The sequence below is a fragment of the Fonsecaea pedrosoi genome (genome assembly GCF_000835455.1).
Source record: "Fonsecaea pedrosoi CBS 271.37 unplaced genomic scaffold supercont1.2, whole genome shotgun sequence".
Classification (NCBI taxonomy): Eukaryota; Fungi; Ascomycota; class Eurotiomycetes; order Chaetothyriales; family Herpotrichiellaceae; genus Fonsecaea; species Fonsecaea pedrosoi.
The window spans coordinates 668,279-688,018 of NW_013550614.1; the positions used below are offsets into that span (position 1 = coordinate 668,279).

General features: G+C 51.8%; 8 protein-coding genes across 8 annotated transcripts; 5 read left to right on the top strand and 3 right to left on the bottom strand.

Annotated features, from left to right (window-relative positions):
• Positions 1 to 583: 583 nt before the first annotated feature.
• Z517_02207 (uncharacterized protein) lies at positions 584 to 3,667 on the top strand (the record flags this gene model as incomplete). Its single annotated transcript, XM_013431318.1, has 1 exon — positions 584 to 3,667. The coding sequence occupies one exon, from the start codon at positions 584 to 586 to the stop codon at positions 3,665 to 3,667; it is 3,084 nt and encodes a 1,027-aa protein (XP_013286772.1).
• An 812-nt stretch (positions 3,668 to 4,479) lies between these two features.
• Positions 4,480 to 5,614, top strand: Z517_02208 (uncharacterized protein; the record flags this gene model as incomplete). The annotated part of the gene is made up of 3 exons (XM_013431319.1): positions 4,480 to 4,508; positions 4,562 to 4,697; positions 4,769 to 5,614. The coding sequence occupies 3 exons, from the start codon at positions 4,480 to 4,482 to the stop codon at positions 5,612 to 5,614; spliced, it is 1,011 nt and encodes a 336-aa protein (XP_013286773.1).
• Positions 5,615 to 7,449: 1,835 nt separating this feature from the next.
• Positions 7,450 to 9,000, bottom strand: Z517_02209 (uncharacterized protein; the record flags this gene model as incomplete). The annotated part of the gene is made up of 1 exon (XM_013431320.1): positions 7,450 to 9,000. The coding sequence occupies one exon, from the start codon at positions 8,998 to 9,000 to the stop codon at positions 7,450 to 7,452; it is 1,551 nt and encodes a 516-aa protein (XP_013286774.1).
• A 575-nt stretch (positions 9,001 to 9,575) lies between these two features.
• Positions 9,576 to 10,310, top strand: Z517_02210 (uncharacterized protein; the record flags this gene model as incomplete). Its single annotated transcript, XM_013431321.1, has 1 exon — positions 9,576 to 10,310. One exon carries the CDS (start codon positions 9,576 to 9,578, stop codon positions 10,308 to 10,310), a length of 735 nt encoding a protein of 244 aa, XP_013286775.1.
• Positions 10,311 to 10,472: 162 nt separating this feature from the next.
• Z517_02211 (uncharacterized protein) lies at positions 10,473 to 11,144 on the top strand (the record flags this gene model as incomplete). Its single annotated transcript, XM_013431322.1, has 1 exon — positions 10,473 to 11,144. One exon carries the CDS (start codon positions 10,473 to 10,475, stop codon positions 11,142 to 11,144), a length of 672 nt encoding a protein of 223 aa, XP_013286776.1.
• Positions 11,145 to 11,476: 332 nt separating this feature from the next.
• Z517_02212 (uncharacterized protein) lies at positions 11,477 to 14,980 on the bottom strand (the record flags this gene model as incomplete). The annotated part of the gene is made up of 6 exons (XM_013431323.1): positions 11,477 to 11,820; positions 11,961 to 12,350; positions 12,403 to 12,707; positions 12,784 to 13,358; positions 14,022 to 14,247; positions 14,307 to 14,980. 6 exons carry the CDS (start codon positions 14,978 to 14,980, stop codon positions 11,477 to 11,479), a joined length of 2,514 nt encoding a protein of 837 aa, XP_013286777.1.
• A 537-nt stretch (positions 14,981 to 15,517) lies between these two features.
• On the top strand, positions 15,518 to 17,758 carry Z517_02213 (uncharacterized protein; the record flags this gene model as incomplete). The annotated part of the gene is made up of 3 exons (XM_013431324.1): positions 15,518 to 15,812; positions 15,869 to 16,080; positions 16,163 to 17,758. The coding sequence occupies 3 exons, from the start codon at positions 15,518 to 15,520 to the stop codon at positions 17,756 to 17,758; spliced, it is 2,103 nt and encodes a 700-aa protein (XP_013286778.1).
• Positions 17,759 to 18,039: 281 nt separating this feature from the next.
• Z517_02214 (uncharacterized protein) lies at positions 18,040 to 19,264 on the bottom strand (the record flags this gene model as incomplete). Its single annotated transcript, XM_013431325.1, has 3 exons — positions 18,040 to 18,727; positions 18,816 to 18,961; positions 19,007 to 19,264. 3 exons carry the CDS (start codon positions 19,262 to 19,264, stop codon positions 18,040 to 18,042), a joined length of 1,092 nt encoding a protein of 363 aa, XP_013286779.1.
• Positions 19,265 to 19,740: the final 476 nt, after the last annotated feature.

Consider the following 19,740-nt stretch of genomic DNA (forward strand, 5'->3'; position numbering starts at 1 on the left):
ACGTGAGAATTGTTGAGATATGTCTGCGTTATTATGATGACCCGTCTATTCTTTGCTGTGTGTAAATTATGTGGAACACAGAGAGAGATAGTCCGGTCAAGCACAGTGGGAAGAGATCGTGCGAGGCGAACCTCGATCGGAGGACGTGCCGCGCAGATCTGGGATTTCCTTCACGGCCGAGCACTGTGTACAAATGCGCAATATACCGAAACTCAACGTCGAGGTTGAGGCGACTTACTTACTGCACACAGCAAGATTCGAAGGGACTATCGACAGCATTTATGCATACTTGCCTAATACCTATCCCAGCATACACAGATCCCCTCTTGAATCTGGTTAGAGACCTTGCTATGGGGAGAACCTGACACGTGACTTCTCGATTTCTTAATTCGGCGATTTTGGTTTGTCCTTCAATCTTTCTTCGCCTTCCAGTTACACCTGCGTTTGCTATCGTTCAGAACCTACAGACTGTAATTCCAAGCTTCTACTCCCGCATCGAACCACCATCGACCGACCCTTTAGACTCGCCGCCCTGATTCAGTGGCTACCTCCGATTCGAGACTGCGATTCCCTTGGTCGGGAGATGCTTAGGCATGGCGTCGTTCGCCAGGGCATTCTGCGATGCGGCAGGCCGTATTTGTCCAGAAGAGGGTATGCGTCGGTGACAGACTTGAATAGATATCCCACGCCCGGGGATAGCATACACGGATTCACACTGAGAGAGATAAAGCATGTGCCGGAGCTGCACTTGACGGCGTTGAGGTTGGAGCATGACAAAACTGGCGCAGAGTACCTCCATGTCGCTCGGGACGACAAGAACAATGTCTTTGCAATCAACTTCAAAACAAATCCTACCGATAGAACTGGCTTGCCCCATATCCTCGAACACGTTACGCTATGTGGGAGCGAAAAGTATCCCGTCCGGGATCCCTTTTTCAAGATGATGCCGCGATCGCTGGCCAATTTTATGAATGCATTTACGTCTTCGGACTACACGTCATATCCATTTGCCACTACAAATCTTCAAGATTACCGCAATCTGTCGTCAGTCTACATGGATGCAACTCTCCACCCATTGTTGAAACGTACCGACTTTTTGCAAGAAGGATGGCGGCTTGGTCCGGAAGACCCCCGAGAACCCCCAACGGAGGACAATATCAAGTTCAAAGGAGTTGTCTATAACGAGATGAAAGGGCAGATGTCAGATGCCAGCTATCTCTTCTACATCAGATTTAGAGAACATCTCATACCATCTCTGCACAATTCTGGTGGTGATCCTGAATTCATGACTCAGCTCACACATGATCAGCTCGTCAACTTCTCCCGGAAGAACTACCATCCCAGCAATGCAAAGATATTCTCTTACGGCAGTTTAAGCCTAGCCGAACAACTTCGGTATGTGGACGAGGCCATCTCAAAATTCGACAAGGCCACGCCAGATACGGAGATCAAGATGCCAATCAGTTTCTCCAATGGATTCGTCGCTTTCGAGGTACCCGGCCCGGTCGATGCGATGCAACCCCCTGACCGGCAATTTAAGTCTTCCATTTCCTGGATGGGATGTCCCTCCTCCGATGTGGTAGAGACCTTTTGTATCGGCATAATGATGTCGTTGTTGATGAGTGGTTACGGTTCCCCTCTGTATCAAGGATTAATCGAGTCGGGCTTAGGAACTAACTTCAGCCCAAATTCCGGATACGACGCCTCTGCAAGGGTTGGAGTCTTCTCCATCGGACTAGACGGTATGAAAGCTGAAGATATTGCTGGCTTCAAAAAGACAATTCAGACAACTTTGCGAGACAAAGCCCACGAGGCTTTTCAAACAAACAAGATCGAAGGTTATATGCATCAACTGGAGCTTTCATTGAAGCATAAAACAGCCAATTTTGGGATGGGCTTACTGGAGAAAACTCTCCCTGGATGGTTCAATGGAGTCAACCCAATGGATTTCCTGGCATGGAACGAAGTCATCGATGCTTTCAAACAACGGATGAAAGAAGAGAAATATCTTAACCAACTTGTACAAAAATATCTCTTGAACGACAATTGCATGCAATTCACCATGACTCCTTCGGAGTCTTACGGTACCGCCTTGGAGGCACGGGAAGAAGAACGGAGGAGGAACATTCTAGAGACAATCAAGAACGCTGCCAGTTCACCCGAGACCGCCATTTTGGAGCTTGGTCGGCAGGAACTTGAGCTCGTCGAGGAACAAGAGAAGGCTCAAGACAAGAATCTGGATACCCTCCCAACTCTCCGCGTCAACGATATCACTCGAGACAAGGAAAGAAAGCCACGATATCATCAGAAGATAGGTGAAGTGGATTGCTTATGGCGTGAAACCGAGACGAACGGGATCACATATTTCCAGGCAAAGCACCTCTTCAGAAACCTCCCTAACGAGCTTAGGGTCTTGTTACCACTATTCACTGATTCATTGATGCGATTAGGCACCAAAACAACGTCTGTGGGAGATCTCGAAGCCGAAATTCTTCTAAAGACCGGCGGCATAACGGTGTCCTCATTTGCGGCGCCCGATCCGTGGAGTCTGGACAAATGTAATGAAGGGCTCTTGGTGGATGGCTATGCGCTGGACAGGAATGTACCAGCAATGCTTGATCTTATCCGCACACTGCTATTGGATATTGACTTTACAAGTCCCGGAGCTATTGCTGCAATTCGGGAGCTTCTGGAATCTAAGGCTTCCGGGGCTCTGGATACAGTTGCGGAAAGCGGTCACCACTTCGCCGTCACGAGCGCTTCTGCTGCGCTGACACAAAGAGGGTGGATTCAGGACCAGCTCTCTGGACTCTCGCAAATAGAATCCACTGCTCGCATACTGGATCAAGCCAGACGTGATCCAGAAAGCTTGGTGCAGGTCATACAGAACCTGCAAACCATCCAATCGATAGCAATCGCCAACTCGGCCGACTTGTCGCTGCGTGTCGTGTGTGAAGCTGCCTCGGTCAAGGGCAATCGAGATCTCATTCAGAACTTCGTTGCCCAATTACCACGAGCCCAGCCATCAGTGAGTAACTCGGTTCTATCGAGTGTGATACCGGGCTCGTCACTTTCACGACGAGCTTTCTTCGACCTGCCATTTCAAGTCTCTTATACGGGAACATGCCTCCAAACCGCACCCTATAATTCACCAGACAAAGCACCACTCACTGTGCTTGGCCAGCTCTTGGTCCACAACTTTCTCCATCCCGAGGTGCGAGAGAAGGGTGGCGCATACGGTGCGTCGGCGAGCGCGAGCCCGATCAGTGGATTGTTCACCATGTCGTCGTATCGAGATCCCAATCCTCGCACTTCGTTGAGTGTGTTCGAGCGCGCGGGACTGTATGCCCGTGATAGGGACTGGAGCGGCCGCGAGCTTGAGGAGAGCAAGCTAAGCATTTTTCAAGGAGTTGACGCCCCCACAAGCGTGAGCAGCGAAGCAAGTAAAGAGTTCATGTACGGCATCACCGAAGATATGGACCAGGAAATGCGCGAACGCTTACTGAGTGTCACGAAGGAGGCTGTGCAGTCAGTCGCTCAGAAGTACCTCGTGGACCTCCCTTCGGATTTGAGGTCTATGTGTGTCCTGGGGGAAAGGAAAGACTGGGTCGAGCGAGATCCGAATGAATGGCAAGTCAAGACTTTGAAGATGTCAGCCGAAAATTAAGACATTTGGTGCAGTAAGTGCTGTACAACATTGTATATTTATCCACTCCTCAAAAGATACCCCAATAGAGCCCGACAAACCAAATTGTTCTCAAGGTCTCTCAGCTTTTCCTTTATTTTCAACAGCGCGACTCAGAACAGAGCAACTACGTCTGCGACCGCAACAATCCCCCATGGTCGGAGATCACAAGTCATGGAATGCCTCGGAGCATTTCTTACGCGCGAGATCGAGGCTTGGTGGTTAGAAGCTCTTGTCAGCAAACTCTGCTTTCGAGTTGATGTTCGCTGTGAGTGCCCAACTGCTGAGTTAAGAGCATACCTATTTCAGACCTGTCTTATTCTTTGAGAACCAGGAAAGGCAGACTAGAGGTGTGCGTACATGTTATGCCGTGGCAGTTTTCTCGCATAGATATTGTCTATGACTCACTCTCTCTTTATATCTCAAGCCAAACGGTGTCACTTGCGCCTCAGCCGTATTGGATTTTCCCAATAATTTCAATATATGTCTCCCCTATCTTGGCACTAACTCGGCACCGTCTGTGTTTTGATCTTTTCACCTTCACTTGACTTTAAATCATTTGTCTGCACTCACTCACTCGGTTCATGCTGCTATAAGCCCTCTCACCTATATCGGTGCAGTGACATAAATCTCAATCTGTGCACGTCTGCTCTTCGCCGCTTTGCATTCCTCTGACCTTTATTATCACTTCTCATCCTTCCTATCTTTTTGACTGACACTTATAAGTACGGTTTAGACAACCACTCCAACTACCTACGTGAAGTGAGCTTTCAGGTGGCATCGGAATACTTGACATGGCTGTCACGGAGAGCGACCTCAGGACGTATGCACCTAGCAGCACTCTGTGTACTCATCCATCGTCTGACAAGGAGATAGCTTTTCCTCATGCCTCAAGAAGGAATGTCAACCCAATGTCGATATCATTGTCAATGACTATCGATGGGCAGTGCACAGTCATGTCATCACTGACTCTTCCGAATCCTTTTTGGAACTTTACAGCAACGCACCCCAGGTGAAGTTTTGACCCCCTTCAAGTCCTGGTCAGCTTAACATCAACTAACGGAGACTTCTCCAACTCAATAGGGTAGCAAGCGGCACGAAGTGCATCTTGACGGTGATGAACCAGCCATTATCGCCCACTTGATCCTCTGGTGGTACACTGACGAATACGACGATGAGCCTGCGTCTGACACCAGTGGGCTTGACATACAAAGTCTGATGAAACATGGCAAGGCCTCCGCATCCGGTCACTCTGACGAAGCGGTTTCCGACCCTGACGTAGAACCCGACGATGCTCAGGAGGACACTGGTTACATGGGTTCTTCTCCAATATCGCTGCACGCGAAGATGTATCTCATTGCTCACAAGTACAAAATCACCGTACTCCGCGAGAAAGCCACAAATGAGATCGCGGAAGTCCTCGGGATGGTGAAGGAGGCGTTACTGCCGTGTCTTTCTCATTTCTTTGTCACGGACAGTCCGGGCGATGGTGCCATGAGCGCCAATGTCGGCGTCGGCAACACTGGCTCAAGCAGCGGTACTGGTAGTGACCTGCGTTCACCGCCAGATAAATACACGGTCTCTGAGAAACAGGACCCGGAGCTGTGGAAAGTCCTCGCCAAAACCGCAAGCCGACACTTTCGCTCGTACCACACGGATCCAGTGTTCCAGCATATCGCCACAAGTAACCCGCGCTTCCACTGGGACGTCATGGGTCGAGTTGCCAGCATGCTGGAGGCCGCACAGGACAAACTGGCGAGTACGCCCGCGGAGCCGCCAAAGACGCCCAAGAAGAGAGGGAGGAAGAAGCAGGAGGTCACCGCTCCGGGCACTGCTGGTGAGCCTGCCGAAGACAACGACGGTAGCACGAAGAAGGGAAAAAGGGTTAACGGAGCGGGCTCCTCGAAGAAGCTCAAGACGGATCCATGAACGAACTAGAGCGATATGGGACGAGATGGGACGAGCAGTAAAGACTTACGAGGAGAGGGTGGGGGGTTTGGTGGTGTTGAGGTTGGGGGAGAAGGGCTTCATTCAGGAATTTGTACACATCTGCCGATTTTCATCATCGGGGGATTTCTGCGGCGCTCAAAACAAAAAAGAATTGAGAATCGTGCTGAAGGAGAAAGGTTGGCCGGTTGGTTTGACCTCGTCGCCCGATCATTGTCTCCTTTCCCCGTGGGAGGTTTGGATCGTTTGGATGGAATAGGGTTGTTCAGCAGTTTGCTACGAGCGATTCAGCTGGGCCAGAGAGACAGACAGAGAGAGAGATTGCGGGTCCCGAAAGGCAGAGATCATGATGAGGCACTCGATCTATCTTTGAGCGGACCTTCTCAGTGGCTAAACAGTAGCTGTGGACATGTCCCCAAAAGAGCAGAGCCAGTTTGGACAGTTCCCTCCGTGTCAGGTTTCTTCCATGCATGCTACACTTGGTTGCTTGATTGCCTGCCTGCCGCTTCGTTACTTGCTTGCTTCCCGCCTTGAGGCTTCACTCGCTTGCCCGCCTCTTGCCTGCGCCCGCCCAAAGGAGGGGTGGATACTCTTGAATCAAGGGAGACCAGAGACCAGAAACCAGGGATCAAGAATCAGGGATACAAGCACATAAGAGTCGCTGCGTCATAACGGATACCGTACATATACATACGTACATACATACGTACAGGGAGGGCAGAGTGTTTCGTTGCGTTGCGTACCTTGCTGACCGTGAGCGAGTGCGTCTCCGTGTATCTACGTAGCTGCGTGTCTGCCTACTAGGTACCTGTCAATGTATGTATGTATGTATGTATGTATGTATGTATGTATGTATGTATGTATGTATGTATGTATGTATGTATGTATGTATGTATGTATGTATGTATACGTGACGTACAGTATATGTGCGGGCTCAGCTGAAGAAAGAGGCAGACAAAGAGCAGGAGAACCAAACATGCGCCCGCTGCACGAAGGTGGACATGTACTAGTAGTATTGCGTACCGGGGTGCAAACAGAGTACATGATACATAGATACCAATTCCTATGTAGGCCAGTAGGCAAAAACACCTTTGGTTAGCCGTACTGGTCACCTGGCATACGTACGCAGCGAGAAAGCGACATGCATGTATTTCGAAGCCAAAATCTACCTGGCAAGACTTGTTGGTTGTGATTAGGTAGTCACTAGGGAAATCAGGGAGCCTCAGATCTCCAGAGACTCAGAGCCTCAAGGCAGCGCCACCAATAGACACCCTGGCTGCCTGGTTGGCAATGATAAAACACCCGTGGGTTGTCGCTCGCCCAAGGCTAGGTTTTGCGTGCATGCCGCATGCATGCTTCCGCTTTTTGACGGTCAGTCGCAAAATCTCTCATCAGGTTTTGAGGTTGCACGGCGAGACGGCTAGATTCCCATGTTTGATTATGGGTGGAGCGTGCGCAGGCAGCAATTCCAAAGGCGTCAAAGATGTCTGTCTACATATTACTTGGAAACTACATAGGGGTACGGGAGGGGTCGAGGGGCGGGGGATGGGAACCCACAGGCGCTACTCTAGACTTCGGTGGGTCATGCCCACAGGGATCATTGGGCTTTGGTTGTGATCGCTAATCATAGTGGACTGTGTTATTACTGTCTAGGTACAGCTATACCTTGGGATTGGTAACTCGTATCGCGTTTTTTGTTTGTTTTGTTACCATAGATCTCTGACCACCGTGTGGGCTTCAAATGTCCAGACTTCTGATGCCACAGGGATCAAAGTTCTGTGGCATTAAGATCCTGTAAGTCCCATGTACTGCGCCATTCATTTGGCTTGACCTTTCTTGAGACCCTGAGGTCTCTTAGATCGTAGTGTAGAGGCAGGTGAATTAGGGTCAAAACGTGTGGCCTCGTCTGTTCTGCGTCGCTTTGTAACCCGAAGACTATCTCGTCCTCCATGATCACTTCTCACCTTTGGCGCAAGAGTTTTGGGAGCACCGGCACCAGCAGAGGAAGTCTTCTCGACAGTTTGCCTAGAGATGTGCTTTTTCGCCTGAAGTGACTTCTTTTTAACTTTAATCGCAAAGGTGGTTGTGCCACTGGAAACTCCTTCTTCGGGATCGTGGTGGGCGGCGACGTCAGGGTTGGACTTCTTCTGTCGGGGAAGTGTCACATCTGGACTCGGCTGGTGCATCCCCAATGACGCCGCGTTCTCGTTGTAGTCAACTCGTTTGCATTGTCGAAGCCGCCCCGACCAAGGTGAGGTGCTGGCATCCTGATTTCCAGAGCCGGGTCCAAGTCTCAGCTGATGGGTCAACGTTTCAGGTTTCATCGTCACCAGGCTACCACCGTCATCAACATTGAAACCTGCTTCGCCCTCGCCTGCTTGCTGGCCTTCGCTTCTTGAAGGGACATGCTCTGTGCAGGGTCCCGCACCAGAGAGAAGAGACAAACCACTGTTCATCTCTTGGTACATGTTGTTGTCGTCGCTGCCGACCAAAATAACTTCAACACAGGGAGGAAACATGTCCTGAAAAGCCCCTGTGCGGAACAAACTCTGTGTTTTGTCTATACCAAGCCTTTCGTGCATCCACGTGTCTCCTGGCATCTCAGTCCATTCGGGATTCCAGATCTTCTGCTTGACCCAACTTTCTTTGACATTTTGGTACGCAACCTGGTCAATATCATTAAGGCTCGTGGACAACTCATCTTCAAGCCACTTGCGTTCTTTAGAGATCTGGTAGAGAAACTGTGGGTGGGGGCGAGATGCCGCAGCTTCCTGTGCGTGTGTAGCCCGTTGTTCTTCAGTCACCGGCTCCCCCTCCCTTGTACAGAGCAGAGGAGGAGCAGTGGCAGGAGGTTCCTCCTCGTGCTTCCAAACGACCCCCACACAGTCTGTGGTCCATGTGTCATTCCAGATACCTTGCTCAATCCAGTTGTTCATGATATTCCGTGCTGCGTTGTCAGAAAGATCTCCACCATCATACGGCAACGTTTCTTTGCGCCGATCCATACTCCGAATGGACTGCTCAATGATCCGTACGTGCTCCCTATTTGCCTGGTAATGGAACTGATGGCAAGGTGATGATTTAAGGAGCTCAAAATGTCTTTCAAATTCGTGGGCTTCGTCGAATTCAGGCCAGGGTTCTGGGGTGCTGGCGATGCTGGCAGTGCTGGCAGTGCAGGAACATGGTGTTGACGAAGAGGCACCAGGGGACCTGTCGAATCGGGCTCGGGCGCGCACAAGTTCCTCAGGCCTGTTTTGGAGTCTCTCAAGGGCTGCGAAGAGCAACTCAGATAGCGGTGGGCTTTTTTCCTTTCTTTCGAAAATGATGCGGCAACCTGGCCTGAATCTGTGTTCAGGAGTTGCTGCCATTTGACCCGCGGGCACCGTGAAAGTCGTGCCTGAAGCGTCGAGGAGACATGAAAACAGGCCTGGCAATGACTTGTTTACAAAGGAAAGAGCGTTGCCAGGCCCCTTTGCGCCTTGGAATTCAGTCGCCCTTGCATAGCGGTACAGGCACTCGTTCATAGTTACACAATACAGTGCCCTCCGTTACCACGGATTACAGCTTCTCCGTTCAGGCTAGCGTGGGAAGGAGTGGATCGTCGATCGTGGACCGTGGCATCTCTATCAAAGGGATGAAACCTTATCGGCGCTCGATGTGGAGCACCGTTCAGAAGGTGTCCAGGGCATCTTGGCCTCATTGGAATCCACCTGGCCGTTTACGGATAATTGCGTGATGCATGTATCCAGAGCAGCACACTTAACTCTGCCAACGCGTCTGGAGCATGTACTCATAAAAGGTTACGCAGCAATCTGACGAGCATCTATTTAAAAAGGATGGATGAGCATGGCACGGCTTCTATCCTCTTGATAGAGTCTTCAATCCTTCTCCCTGCAATCCCTTTCTTCTCTTGGAACGAATTCCCATCTCGATAGTAAAGAAAATGGCTTCACCAGACGTTCGGCCAGAACCCCACCCTTCCACAGTCTTTTCCCTCGTCCCTATCAATGGAAGGGCAGAAGCGGCGGTGACCCACTCCCTCAATAGCCACCTGATCTCTGTTGTCCAACTGCCCAACAATTCGAGCAAGATTGGAATTAATGTGGGTCCGCACATCGGTTCATCATCACAAAATACCCTGGCGACACTTGGACGCAGTGGTGCCGACATCACACTGGAAGGAGCAACCATTTCGCGCATACATTGCTCCTTCGAAGTCAACGAAAATTTTGGTACGATACTCTTGTATGACCGATCATCAACCCAGCCAACCAAGTTCTTCGGTCCTGATTCTCGACCCTTTGAACGAGGCCAAATCCGTCGAGTTGTTGTTACCCCCGAGATGAATACACTTTTAGGCATTGGAGGCGACAATTGCGAACTGCTTCTGTTCCGGCTGTTTTGGCACAAAAAAGACATCAGTCTGATGAACGTCGTGGCTAGTCGAAGTGAAAATCCTCGTCACGCCCGGACGCTGGACGAGACGCCGACCGCAGCAGCTTCGAGATATCTAACAAGAATTCACACACCTGGCGGACCACTTGCGAGTCACAAATATGTGAAGCTCCGCCAGGTAGGTGCAGGGGCCTTTGGGAAGGTCTGGAAGGCGATTGATACCAACACTGGCCGCATTATGGCTGTCAAGGTTGTGAAGACTCTGGGTCTCTCCACCCATTGAATGATTCGCAATGGACGATGTTGAAGCGAGAAATCAAAATTTTAGCTAAGCTCTCTCATGTGTGTCCATACCCCTTCCCCCGATCTACCTAGCTGACCATCACAGCCGCATATCGTTGAGTACATCGGTGTTCAGCCAGTCGATGAACATCTTGAAATACTCATGGCCCTGATGGATGGGAGTGTTGATGATTTGATTGGTCAAGGTGTCTTCGAGCCAAACGCCAACCGTCGCCTTTCTGATACAGTTCTACATCATGTTCTTATGGGAATTGATTATCTCAGCAGTAAGGGTATCGTCCATCGAGACCTCAAACCAGCGAATATCCTGTTCACCAAGAACTCGGAGACAGACTTCCATTTTCTGATCGCCGACTTTGGCGTTTCAAACTTTGCAAGCAATGCCATGACTTTGGTGGGGTCACCCCGGTATGCCGCTCCTGAGGTTCTGTGCAGTGACGGTAGTCTCCAAACCTCCAAAGCCGACATCTGGTCTCTATTCGTCACTATGGCACATGTCCTGAACGTGGATGGCTATAGGGCCAAAGAGTTTCGCACAACCGCCGAGATAATCCAATCCGCCTGCGATGCAGCGAAATGCCAGGAGTTGTCTACCATAAAAGATATGGCTATTGTAGAGCCTGAGAAACGAGCTTCCGCGGCGAAGATGCTACAAAGTCTCTACGGCGACACCGGCTTGGCTACGCCACTTGGCCACGTTGACGAACCCACAGAGGACCCGGACCAGGACCATGTTTCATCACCAGTACCGAGCACGACGGGTCCCGCTCGTGGAAAGAAAGAAAAAGGAAAAGGAAAAGAAAGAAGAGTGTAAGAATCTGAGCGTCCGGGCCTCAGTCAGAGTCCAAGGAAGACGGGAACGGGGGCACCTCCAAACTCAATTGTGCTTTCACAGGCTGTTGCAAAGGCGGCACTTCGGCAGGGTATTCACCTATTTGACGGTTCCCATGTTGTACGAATCTCTCCATGATACGTACGTGTGTGTTGTTTGTGAGGAAGTCGGTGTTTGGCTTGGTCTGGAGTCGGTTTGGTGTTGTACTCGGGTTGCGGAACTAGGATATGTTCTCATTCACGGACGCTGGCTGTATTCTTTTATATCCACTGTTGATCTGGGCGAATTTCTTTCTGCAATTGATCCTTTCTCCCTCATGGAATGACATCCGAAAACAACGGAGCATGCAGTTGAGTGCCAAATGTGTCCCGCTCTCCAATGCTGCCCTGCGGCCACGGTCTCTTGAAAGTGCACTTCCGGCCGAGAGCGGGCTCGAAGAACATCAAAGTGATGATGTCGTCTGCGGGCTTGAGACGGTAGAGTTCCTGCACCGTCTCGGCCGTCAGCACATTCGACTTCCGTGCCCGCTCGAAATCCGAGTCATTGGCGAAAAGAATGTCCAGTGTGATCTCAAAGGGCCCCGAGTTCTTGGACCGGACAACCGCCGCGAGATCTCGGATGGCTCTTGGACCCGGTTCCGCTATTGACGTCAATGCTGCTGGGGATCACATCACGTCGTTAGCACCCACGGTGTACAGAGGTGTGCAGCTGAGCTCTTCGAGTGACAAACTTACATATCGCAGACGTCCCGTTAGCTTGGGCCGGTGAGCTCTTCTTTGGCAGGACCGATTCAGGAACGGGTTTCCTTCTTGATGACCACAACGGCCTGGTCGGACCGTTCTCCCGTCGTCGTCGTCATCGTCCCGACCGAGAAGACATGAATCGGAAACAGTGCCTTGGGGTCATCGACTTCCATCAGATGATAGAGGCTGAATTCAAAGACCGGTCCAACGTCGGACTCGAGCGGGGTCAGCGGTGACGCCAGGTTGCCAGCTGTGGCAAGTTGGCCCTTGTAGGCCCCATGGAGGACCAGGGTGCGCGAGTATTCAGCAAGGGCACTCGCAGCCTTTGGCGTCTGCGCGACAGCTTCACGCAGCACCCCGATCTCGTGGGGCGTCTGGGTCGACATCTCCAGCGGACCCATGACGGCGTTCTTGCCGTAGAGGTGGAAGAAGAGTTGTGGGCCACCTACTTCGTCGAGATCCGGCATGGCTTCCTTGACCGTCTTTCTGACGCTGACCAAGAAAGTCGTCGATGCAGTCGTTGAGAAACGGGTCTCGGATGCCCCCGATGAAAATGGATCGGAATCCCACTTTTCGCGCACCTTCTAGCTTCACTTCATACTGCTGCCGAGTCGGTCTGAACTCGGCCCCTTGGACCACGACGCTTCGCCCGTCGGGTTCTTGTAGGTACGTTGCGCTATCAAGATACAAGACCCTGCCCGGTCCGGGCAGTCTGTCTGGTCGGGTCTTCTCGTACATGGTATGAGCCGCGACCGTCAGGGGAGTACATCGAGCGTTGGGATTGGTGGGCGTGAGGACAAACCTATCGTGGTACATGGTCGCCAGGATCGACCGGCCCTTGGGCGTGGTGCAAAGGCCGCCGCATTCGACAATCTTACCCATGTGCCAGGCCGCGGATGGCTGGACGCCATTGTGGATGCAAAACGCCGCAAAGGGAGCCGGGTCGTAACGACCGTCCCGCCATGATGATATCGATCGAAGGATCGCGCAAGACCTCCAGAAACGGCTCGGCGCCCATTTGGGCCACGATACAGGCCGCATCGTCGACGTCCTCGGGCTTCAGTTCCGGCACGGGCCCGCAGGGTCTCGTCTTGCCTGCGGAGATTTGGGACAAGATGGTTCCCCGATGTTGCGCGTCAAAAGTGATTGTCGCGATGCGGAAACCCCACGACGCGGGGTCTGCGATCTCACGGATCCCCCCCACCATGAAGTCCACCTGGGAGTTGGTCCCTGCTCCGCCATCAGAGCTCACCAGCACTTTGATCCCGTGTGCCCCGCACGCCTCCAGTATGGGATGGAGATCGAACAGGACCTGCAAGACCATCCGCCAAAACACCAGACGGAGCTTTTGTGGTGTCCCAAAGATGTTCCTCGTCCTGGAACCCTCAGGACCGCGGAGAATGAGCCATCGCCCTATACCCACGTTCTTACTGAGACCAACGTCGTCGCGGTCCTAGTCATGTTCAGGATCCCGAAACACCTCGTCCCCTTGTCGCGTTTTGGTGGTTTAACGTGCTCCATTCAGTCGCCGCGATGGTCTTACTTATACAGACCCCGCCCCGTTGTGGTGGGGGGGGGGGGGGGGGGGGGGGGGGGGGCGCGAGAGGGGAGGGTGCTCTCATCAGCATGCGAGGACTATAGACACCGACATAGAGGACAGCATTAGGTGAGCGACAAACTTGTCTATCGTCTGATGATCTGACCCGGTCAAAAGAATCCTCTCGGCCTTTGATGGTCTCTTTGGTATCCGACAATCGTGAGGTCTTTTGCCATATCTCGGTGCCGCCAACAGCATGCCCGGACAAAACACGATTCCTTCGGACTGTGGACCGTTGACCACGACTGTGCAAGGGTTGAAATTTATGTTCAAATCTATCCTGAGTCAACAACCCTGGTTACACGGTCCCGCCGTCGTAGAAATGCCTTGGAGAACTGAAAGAAGAAAGGCTATCGGATTGGTTGAGATGATTGCGACAGCTCTGGCAAAGAAATAAACTTGATGCAGGGGAGTTTTACATAAGCTGTCCCGACACCGGCTTCTTAAGCACAGATTGATGTGCAATTGAAAGAGAACAAAAAGTTGCCCGTATCACAAATATTTTTTCAAAAACTCCACCTCCTTTTTCTGCAAGATGTCTCTGGTGTTGCCGGGGGAAACAAAGCCGTAATGATTCGAGTCAACGAGACACAATTCCTTTGGTTCATGCATCATGCTGTAGTGTCGTAAAGTCATGTCGGGTTCACCGTTGGTATCTTTCAAAGCAACTCCCATTAATATCGGAGTTGGAGTGACGTGGGAAAGAGAGGATAGAGGCGCAACGTAACCGAACATTTCTTCAAGTCTGTACAACAAACAGATTAGCTTGATCAACCAGACCCCCTTTGTGAATATATTACTCACGATCTCAAGGTCACCTTGTTGACCCAAGAACTGTCATGATCGACTGTTGGATCGAATCGATGAAAAAAGGCAAAACTGTCTTGACTGGCCAATGCCGCTGTCCCGCCCTCGTCTGGCGTCACCACCGGTATCGTTCCTGGGGGTTCTCCCTTGATCCGGTTGATTCGATCGGCGGCAAAAAGTCGTCTCAACGTGGCGAGGTTGTGGGCGGGAATGACCCGATGGACGGTTTCGACGCCGTCGATACAAGGGGCGTGAACGATCAAACACTTGACCCGCTGGTCACTGGCGGCGACTTGTATAGAGTGTCCCCCGGCGTAGGAATATCCCCAAAGGGCGATTCGATCCGGGTCGACCACCGACAAGGTCGAGGCAAAGGTGATAGCGTCGCGGAGGTCGAGGACCTGCTGCGAAGGAATGATTTCACCACGTACATAGGCGGGAGCCGTGTCACTCGCACCAAATCCTCGATGGTCATACACCAAACAAGCCAGGGGAAGCGCAGAAGACAGGTGAGTGGCGATGTCGATCAGTCCCATTTCCTTGACACAGGTAAATCCGTGGGTGAGAATGACACAGCAGAGTTTTCCAGCGACATCGTCAGGAGTCACCAAGTTGCCTCGTAGAGTAACGCCATCGGTGGTGATGAAAGAAACGTCGGAAGAAATGGCCATGTCGACGGGGTTGTGAACCAAATGTCAAATTGCAAGGAACCAGGTTAGGATGCACTTTCCAAAGCCTCCTCCCTGTGTCCTGTAAGGCCATCTATTTGTAGGACCTTGGGCGCCAAAAAGAAGGAGCATTAATGTGTGGTTTTGTTCTCAATACTTACGTCACGAATGTCTCATCATAGAAGTCGAATACTACGCAAAAGGCCGTTGTATACTCGATTAGGAATAGTCTACCACGGCAACGAGGTATATAGCCCCTTTCCCTCGACCACAATCGACCATTGGAAATCGACGGAATTTTCAAGGCGCCCTCGGTTGGACTTTTTTTTTCAGTGTTATGGCCCCCGTGATCTTCATCTCGGTTGTGATCCTCCGTGCAGATCATTCCTCAGTGATTGAAATAATTTATGGAATGCGTCTTGCTCTCTTCAGCATAAATATCCAACACCAGGGCCACGCTTCGTAGCAAGAGAAGCCTTTCGTTCTTTATATTACATTTTCCGTGCTGTCCCTATACTACTGCTAACAACTCTGGACAAAATGAAACTTTTTCCCGCATTCGTCTCCTCTACGTTGACATTCTCGTCCGTCGTCAACTGCGTCCTGTCTTCGGTCTCGAGACAGGTCAGCCTCGGGGTCGACTCTTACTTTTTACCCCCGACCAAATCTTGGTCCATCAGGTCATGGGATGTAAATTCGATCCAGGCGGACGACGAATTTCTGCCCCTGACGGTGGTTCAATGCAACGACAGCAAAGTCGACGAACAAACGCTCAAAACCACCTTTGACACCTACCTCGCACGCGACGACGTGTGGACTCCTGAGTTTGCCAATGGTGAGAGCAAGCCTTTCTGCCGACCTCATTTATTCATGCTAACATCTTTAAACAAGCTCTGTTCTTGCAATGCCCCAAGACCAAGCTTGACCTGGACAAAGTCAAGGGTCTGGCTCCAGAGTATTCCATCAACAACGTTTTCTACGGCGATTTCAACCAATCGAGCATTGAAAATGTCCCGATTGGACCGTATTTTGTCCACAAATTCACTGGAGACGTATACCGAGCTTACAAACTGGTCAATGACTTTAATCAAGCGTTTATCCAGGTAGTCTCTCCGACCTCATCTTCCCTTCGAAAGCCCCTGTTGATCCCCTGTTTTTCTTTTTTCTCCTTCTGACATATCCTAGTCCTCGTACCAAGATGAACAAGGTTTCCATCACCCACTCGCTGCCGCTTCCATGTCTGCCGGAGCTCTGACCATCGGTCTGCCCTCTCGCCTCTACTTTACCCGTACCCCTGAACAACCGTTGGCTGGGTTCAGAGTGGCGGTGAAAGATTTGTACGACCTACAAGGACTCAAGACGAGCGGGGGAAATCGAGCGTTTTACACAATGGCCACCGCAACAAACGTCACTGCCTACCCCGTGCAAAGGTTGATCGACGCCGGTGCGGTGGTGATTGGAAAAAACCACTTGTCCGAGTTTGCGTTTGCCGGCCCCGACATGACCGAACACGTCGATTACCTCTTGCCTTTCAACCCTCGAGGGGACGGGTACAATTCGCCCGACGACAGTTCAGGAGGGTCTGGAGCCGCCGTGGCCAGTTATGACTGGCTGGACGTGAGTTTGGGCAGCGACACGGGTGGCAGTATCCGATCACCGGCGTGCAAGAACGGCGTCATGGGAAGTCGACCATCGACGGGTGCTGTCGACTTGACTGGTGTCTTGTCGCTGTCCACCACTCTGGACACAGCCGGAGTGCTCGTGAGGGATCCTTCACTCTGGTCCGACATCAACAAGGTTTTGTATGCCGGGTTCGCCAAAGAATACCCTTCGTTTCCCAAAAAAGTCTACGTTCAGGCCGAACAAATCGCTTCGTACGCCAACGCCACAGGTGACGAAGCGGCGTGGGCGCAACAGGCTTTGAGTTTTGTCACGGCCATGGCCAAAGCCGTCGGAGCCAACGTTGCGGAACTTTCGATTGACAGTCTGTGGAACTCGACCAACGGCGTGCCACACGCCGACGGCCAACGTCTCGCCTCGTTCTCGGGGGCACTTTACCAAAACATTACCATGTACGAACAATGGAACGACTGGGGCAGACGATACGTCGAATCGTGGATGGCCGATCACGACGGTGAGTTCCCGGCCATGGTTCCCAACACCCGCGGGGATTGGCTCACGGTCAACGAGAGCATCACGCCGGATCTCCACCAACAACACTTGTCGGATGTCCAATCGGTGCGGCAGTGGGCTGCCGACCACTTTCTCCGGCCCGACAACGAGTCGTGTTCCGACGCCGTCTATCTCTACTTTAGCCCGCCCGATGGCAACGTCAACTACAAACCAAACGTCGCATTCGACCTGAACAACGTTTATATTAAGGAACTTCTCACCCGCGCCGCGCAGGCGGAACAGGCGGCTGGGCAACTCAACGTGACTCTGCTTTGCGGCGAGGACAACTCCAACACGTCTGGCGCTACCTGTCTAGAAGCCCGACAGATTTTGGCTGACACAATTCAACAAATCGCCCAATTGTCTCCCACCTATGTCAATCCCGGTAGAATCGCCAGCCTGGCCGGCCTTCCAGACTACGTCATTACTCTCGGCGAAATGGCCATGAACGCGACAATGTCCGAATCGACCCTCAAACTTCAATCGATGCCATGGTCTGTCGACATCATGGCCGCGGCTGGTTGTGATTTCATGTTACAGGATCTCATCAGTGAACTCTCCCATCAAGGCCTCATCAAACCGGTCAAGACGGGTGCTCATGTTCATTGACCAGAGACACATGGAGTCTTTCGCTGGTCAAGGAGACTGACGAGAGACGGTTAATAGTGTCGCGAAGCAGACAAGGAAACATGCCATAGTCACTTTTCATTCTCCAAATTTCACATTGCTATCGATATTTTGAAAGCCAGCAGATAGTACTTTATGTCCCAAAAATTCGTTGAGTATTAGAATCGCCCCCCCCCCCCCGGGAAACGTTGGTAGACGTCTTGGTATGTTGCATGGTTTAGCCTGTGAATACCCAAAGTGCTAACCGATGCTCTGATCCCTCCCTAATGTTCTACCCCCGAAGACTGCCTGCCACTCACGGCGAAGCACCTGGCGGCGAGCTCGTCTCTCGTCCACAAGGCATCGGTGGCTGGGTTTGTCCTTCCCTGGAGATGATTTAATAGGGATACGATCCAATCTCGGACTCGGTCGGATTCGGCGCTGCCGTACGACAGCAGGAGTGCCGTGGGGTAGTAATGCAGGCCGAAAATCCCCACGCCGAGGACGTACTCGTGACACATCCAAATCCTCTTGCTCACCGAGGCCGCATGCTCCCGCAATTCCGCACTCCACCCTTGAAGTGCAGCCAACATGTTGAGCGTGACAATGGTGCAGAGGGCGTGGTAACAACAAACTCGAGGGATGGTCGAGTCGTCGAGTTGATACACCTCGTCGACAGGCGAGTCTTTGGCAGTGGCTGGTCTTGTACGAACCTGCGCCGAATCTGCTAGGATCATCTGCACCTGTCCTTCCATCGATTCGAGCGTGGCCGACATGGACATGACTTTTGACAGTACACTGTCGAATTCTACCTTTCCACAGTGGTAACCTCGTAAGCCTCCCATCACGTCAGGCCACACGGTCATGATTCGAAAGATTTTGACCGACAACCGTTGACAGAGTGAATCTGCCGGCCGTTCGCAGAACGCCACCTTCCACTTGGGGGACCCAAGAAAAAAGGGTTGATGTCGACTGTAAAAATGAGCAGCCTAGAACACTTGTTATTTCCCTCCCCCCCAAAAAGCCCCACATTCAAGCTAAAAACGTGTTCCTCACCAACGGTTGGAGGACATCGGTGATAATGTCCGAGGTTAAGTCGTCTCCCACTGTCTCGACCCCTTGATGTTCGAGTAGAAAGCCGACTCCTGATAAATGAGCCGACCAAGTGGCTTGTAGATTGGGTAGTGTGGTTGTCAAGGTCGCGGCCTGTTACAAAGTCAGTTTTTGTTGAGAGAACATGAAAATGCTCACGTCAATTTGAGCCATGACTATGGTTGCGAGCAAGGTTTGTCGACTCTTCAACTGCACCACATCTTCCAATGCCATCCTAAGGCAACGTAGGGTATGACCATACAGTATTGGGTCGACTTTGGGTCCGGCGGTCGCCAACATTTGTCGTTTCCGCGTGTCCGAAAGACACGCCACCGCCGCTGTCAGAGCTGATGAGTCATCCAACATGGCGGGCGTGTGCGCTAACAGTTTCGACAGACTCGAATTTCCCAAGGTCATGATGACCACTCGTACGAGATCCGCGCCGATCTTGGTCGCTCGATTCGCCGGCACCGGACGACCTACGAACGATGGTGATGAACGTATGACACCGGTGGATGTCGTCTGCAGAGACAGTCGTCTGACATTCTCCGCGTGGAACTTGAGCTGTTCTGGTGGCCCGGGACATCGTCTCTTGTTCCTCCGGCACTCACCACACACTGGCCATTGTTGGTCACACTGCCTCGGTCTCAGTCATCATTCCTCTATGAGTGGCCGTGGCAGATATACTCACCTTGACCCGTCTCTGCCTACAGGTCAAGCATCGGCTGGTCCACGCCACCATGTCGGGAAGCTTCGTCTAGGTCCGCTCTGCTGTATCTACGAGCCAAACTGTACGAGCCAAAGGTCTCGACGGGCGACACTGAGATTGACGGTCAAATCGACCACTATTGTCGTGAAGGCGGGTAAATATGGATTAAAGTTGCAGTTTATAC